At 44.6% G+C, this 4,621-nt stretch overlaps 1 protein-coding gene across 3 annotated transcripts in view; it reads left to right on the top strand.

Moving 5' to 3' along the window:
- The window catches only part of LOC111144080 (cell division cycle 25A), a 23,466-nt gene that overhangs the window by 12,813 nt on the left and 6,032 nt on the right, over nucleotides 1-4,621 (top strand). For all 3 annotated transcript variants that reach the window (XM_022498183.1, XM_022498182.1, XM_022498181.1), the window contains 2 exons: nucleotides 2,473-2,646; nucleotides 4,494-4,592. In XM_022498183.1, the coding sequence (XP_022353891.1) occupies nucleotides 2,473-2,646; nucleotides 4,494-4,592 (273 nt within the window). The remainder of the gene's footprint in view (nucleotides 1-2,472; nucleotides 2,647-4,493; nucleotides 4,593-4,621) is intronic.

The following is a 4,621-nucleotide window of genomic DNA, read 5'->3' as shown; positions in this document are numbered from 1 at the left end:
TTAAGATTTTATTTATTTATTTGACAGAGGGAGATCACAAGTAGGCAGAGAGAGAAAGGGAGAAGCAGGCTCCCTGCCGAGCAGAGAGCCCGACACGGGGCTCAATCCCAGGACCCTGAGATCGCGACCTGAGCCGAAGGCAGAGGCTTATAACACTGAGCCACCCAGGCTCCCCCAACAGGGATAATTCAAACAAAGCTAGAAGCGAGGCTATACCTGCACAGGGACACATTCTCAACTATTTTGCAAATGCCTGGTGAAAATTAGATACTGTCACAGCACAAAGTAAGAGCCCCATGCACTTAGGTATAATATCAATTGATATCCTTACATTTTTAAACTAGCATGGCCCTTGAACTATCAATATGGGTCAAATGAACTATACCCTTAAGATCACTTAAAAATTATAAGCATTGTTAATGGGCTATCCCAGTACAAATGCTCTAAATTTACTAGGTCCCTTTGAAAGACATAAATTGTGTACAGAGTAGGGAAGCTTGGGAAATGTCTATCAGTTTTTTGGTGGTGGTGGTTTTTTTGTTTTGTTTTAAAGATTTATTTATTTATTTATTTGACAGATCACAAGTAGGTAGAGAGGCAGGCAGAGAGAGAGGAGGAAGCAGGCTCCCCCACTAAGCAGAGAGCCCAATGTGGGGCTTGATCCCAGGACCCTGGGATCGTGACCTGAGCCAAAGGCAGAGGCTTTAACCCACTGAGCTACCCAGGCACCCCTTGTTGTTGTTTAATTAGATTTTTAACCAATAGAGTTCTGGGGCCCTTCACAGCGATGACTTGCCTTATAAGGACACTTACTGCAGACTCTCAGTTGCTGGGCTGTGTTGGAAATGTGGTTTGGGCCCTGGGGGTTGTTCACAGTCCCCCCTGAGACTGTTGAAGGCAGTGATCCTTTTCCCCAAAAATGCTTTCAGCTCTTCTAGGTTAAAAAACAAACAAATAAAAAAGAACTCTGGTCTCGCTTTTCAGAAAACATTCCATTAATAAGGAATAGATTTTTTAGGAATAGTCTTGGTCTCTGGGAAAGTTAGTTTGGGAGTGGCACACTCTGCTAGGGATTAACTGGAACATTTCAAGGACACATCACAATTATAGTATCAACTTGAAAAGGAGTGGTTTACTGGGGTATGAAAGTAGATTCTGCATGGAAGGGAAAGCCAAGCCAGGGCACACTGAGTCATGACAGACGCATGAGTTTAGACTGCCCCTCCCACTGGTCAGAGTGGCTGCCCCAGGACTCTGGAAAATTAGTCTTAGAAAGACCAGGTCAAGAGGACTTTTTTTTTTTCTTAATTAATGCCTTTTTTTTTTTTTTTTTAAGAATTAATTTATTTATTTGACAGGCAGAGATCACAAGTAGGCAGAGAGGCAGACAGAGAGAGAGGGGGAAGCAGGCTCCCCACTGAGCAGAGAGATGCGGGACTCGATCCCAGGACCCTGAGACCATGACCTGAGCCGAAGGCAGAGGCTCAAGCCACTGAGCCACCCAGGTGCCCCTCAAGAGGACTTTTGAACACAATTTCGAAGGCACTTGCTCCTCTGTGCACTCCTGTTCCTTACAAACGACCACCCTTAGCACTATCTTAACACTTCATTGGCCCTGTTTTCTAGCATGATCTAGCAACTTCATACCTTTTCTGGATTTAGGTGGGGTATTAAAACCGGTTGAGAGCAAGGTGCAGGTTAACAAACAGTGGGGAGGAGGCAAACCAAAAATGTGTTCCCAGCTGGAAGGTAACAGTGATTTGACCTTAGGGACTCTGTGTAGACAGTTTTGGAGAGCTGATTGTCGTCTTATCTCAATATCCTGTCAGCTGTATACGTGTTCGGTAGGCATTAGGTACTCAGTGGCTACTATGTGCCCCAGGGCCTCCAACAGTCACTGGAACTAGAGAAAGGGACAGTGTCTGTTTCTCCCAGCAAGCCCTTGACCCATCTTCTTTACTGTCCCAAATGAACAGGGGTTTTTGTTTGGTTTGGGTTTTAAGATTTATTTATTTTAGGGAGAGCTCCAGCAACCGGGGAGGGAGAGGCAGAGGGGGAGAGAATCCTGAAGCAGACTCTGTGCTTAGGAGTCTCCGTGCTCAGGGTCCATGCGGAGCCTGACTTTAGTCGATTCCAGGACCCTGAGACTATGACCTGAGCTGAAGCCCAGAGTTGGCTGCCTAACCAACAGAGCCACCCAGCTGCCCCTCAAGTGAGCAGGTGTTTTTTGTTTTTTTTTTTTTAAGATTTTATTTATTTATTTGAGAGACAGTGAGAGAGAGCATGAGTGAGGAGAAGGTCAGAGGGAGAAGCAGACTCCCCATGGAGCTGGAAGCCCGATGTGGGACTCGATCCCGGGACCCCGGGATCATGACCTGAGCCGAAGGCAGTCGTCCAACCAACTGAGCCACCCAGGCGTCCCAAAGTGAGCAGGTTTTAATGGAAGATGGGTCTCTTCTGTTTCCTCCGTAGGGGAATCGATACAAGCTGTTTGACTCTTCGTCCACGTGTAGCTCCGTCACCCGGTCAGTGTTAAAAAGACCAGACCGATCTCAAGAGGAGCACCTGCCCGCAAATACAAAGCGGAGAAAGAGCATGACTGGGGCCGGTCCCGAGGAGGCAGCCAGTCCCGAGAAGCCCCAGGAGGTTGGTCTGTCAGGTGCCTCTTCGTTCAAGGAGCACGATACTGTATTTTTCAATTCTGAAATTTCCATTTGGTTCTTTTTCTTTGCCAAGACTTACCGTTTTCCATGTGTTTCAAGCATGTTCCCAGTTGGCTATTGTGGCTGCTTTAAAATCCTCCCCAGATAATTCCAGCGTCCAAGTTGTGGTGGTGGGTTCGGTTGATTGTCTTTTCTTATTCAAGTTGAGATCTTCCTGGTTCTTGCTATGGCAAGTGATCTTTCTATTGTATCCTGTGTATTTGGGGTATTATAAGACTCGGGTCTACATAAATGTTCTGTTTTAGGCCTGTGATAACTGCGGGGATGATAAGCGTGATTCGTTTACTTCGATCATGTGGCCCGCCACTGGGCAGTCATTGATGAGTATTGCCTAGGTTTCATTTAACAAAGGTTTCAGAAACTGATCCTGCAGTTCCATCACTCGTCCTTTATTGGCAGAATATTCCCACAAAGAGAAACTTCTGCGCATCAAACTCTTTGGTCACCCTTGGGAAAGACAGAATGAATGCTGGATCTCTTTGAAGTGAACATCCCCCATAAACACCCAATCATGACCCAAGAAGGAGCCCCGGCAGCCACCCAGAGCCCCTCCTATGCTTCCCCTCAGTAACACGGATCTGAGCTCTGCCGATGTGGCTAAGTTTTGCCCGTGTTTGAACCTTATATCCTTGGGGTCCTGCTCTATGTATTCATTTATGTCTGGATTCTCTTGTTCAGCATTATTTTTGTGAGAATCATTTGTTGTATATCATATCCATGGTTGGGTCCTCCCCTACCCCCCGCCTTTTTTTTATTGCTGTGTAGTATTGACAGATTATATATCTTCCCACTCTGGCTTGCCGTTTCTCTTAATACTGTTCTTTTGATGAACAGAATTTCTTGATTTTTAAATGTATTTCAGTTCATCAGTCTTATCTCTGTTCAGTGCTTTTTGTGTCCTGCTTAAGAAATCCTTAGCTCCCCATGACTAGCCCTTTTGACATGGGCTGACTAGTCTGGTAACTTCCTTGCTACTATCAGAAGGCATTCCAGGTTTATCTGGTACATTTCTTGTCCCAACCTGGAGTCAATTGCTTCTTCAAAAAGCCCTGCTTTCTTTTCTTTTCTTTTTTTTTTAAAGATTTTATTTTTAAGTAATCTCTACACTCTACATGGGGCTTGAACTTAAAACCCTGAGATCAAGAGTCGTACCTCCACTGATTGACCAGCCAGGCGCCCTCAAACCCTGGTTTCTTTTAGTGGGAAATAGTATTTAGAGACCGCAGTATCCTTTAGGAATGCTTATTATACCTCTAGAGCTTCTCAGTTGGAGAGAACTAAAAAATATTTATTTAGACTTGGCCTTAATTTTAATTCCCCTTTTTAAAAAAGGTAGGGAGGGGCGCCTGGGTGGCTCAGTTAAGTGGCTGCCTTCCACCCAGATCATGATCCCAGGATTCTGGGATCAAGCCCCACATCGGGCTCTGCTCGGTGGGGAACCTGCTTCTCCCTCTCCCTCTGCCTGGTGTTTCTCCTACTTGTGCACACACGCTCTCTCTCTCTCAAATAAATCTTCTAAAAATTTTTAAAAATTTAAAAAGGGGAGAAAAAAACTTAGTTTCAGAACATTTGAGTTAGACACTGAAATAATAGACCTAGTCAGGGACCCACATTGTCTTTTTCATTCCAGATTCAATCAAATAAGGAAAATATTTTATTTGCTAAATACAGACATTTACATGTCATCTCCTGGTGACATGTTCTAGGTGAATGTTTTCAAAAGTCCTATTTGGAACCCTGGCCTCATTTTCCACCTTTGATTTATTACAGATTCTACATCAGTCTTTATCCTTGGCATCTTCCCCAAAGGGCACCATTGAGAACATTTTGGATAATGACCCAAGGGACCTTATAGGAGACTTCTCCAAGGTAATTCTTTTTTTTTTTTTTTTTTTTTT

The sequence above is a fragment of the Enhydra lutris genome, unplaced genomic scaffold, assembly GCF_002288905.1.
Source record: "Enhydra lutris kenyoni isolate GAN:26980312 unplaced genomic scaffold, ASM228890v2 scaffoldscaffold10, whole genome shotgun sequence".
Taxonomy (NCBI): Eukaryota; Metazoa; Chordata; class Mammalia; order Carnivora; family Mustelidae; genus Enhydra; species Enhydra lutris.
Note: the sequence above shows the minus strand (reverse complement) of the source record. Positions and strands in the feature narration are given on the sequence as shown.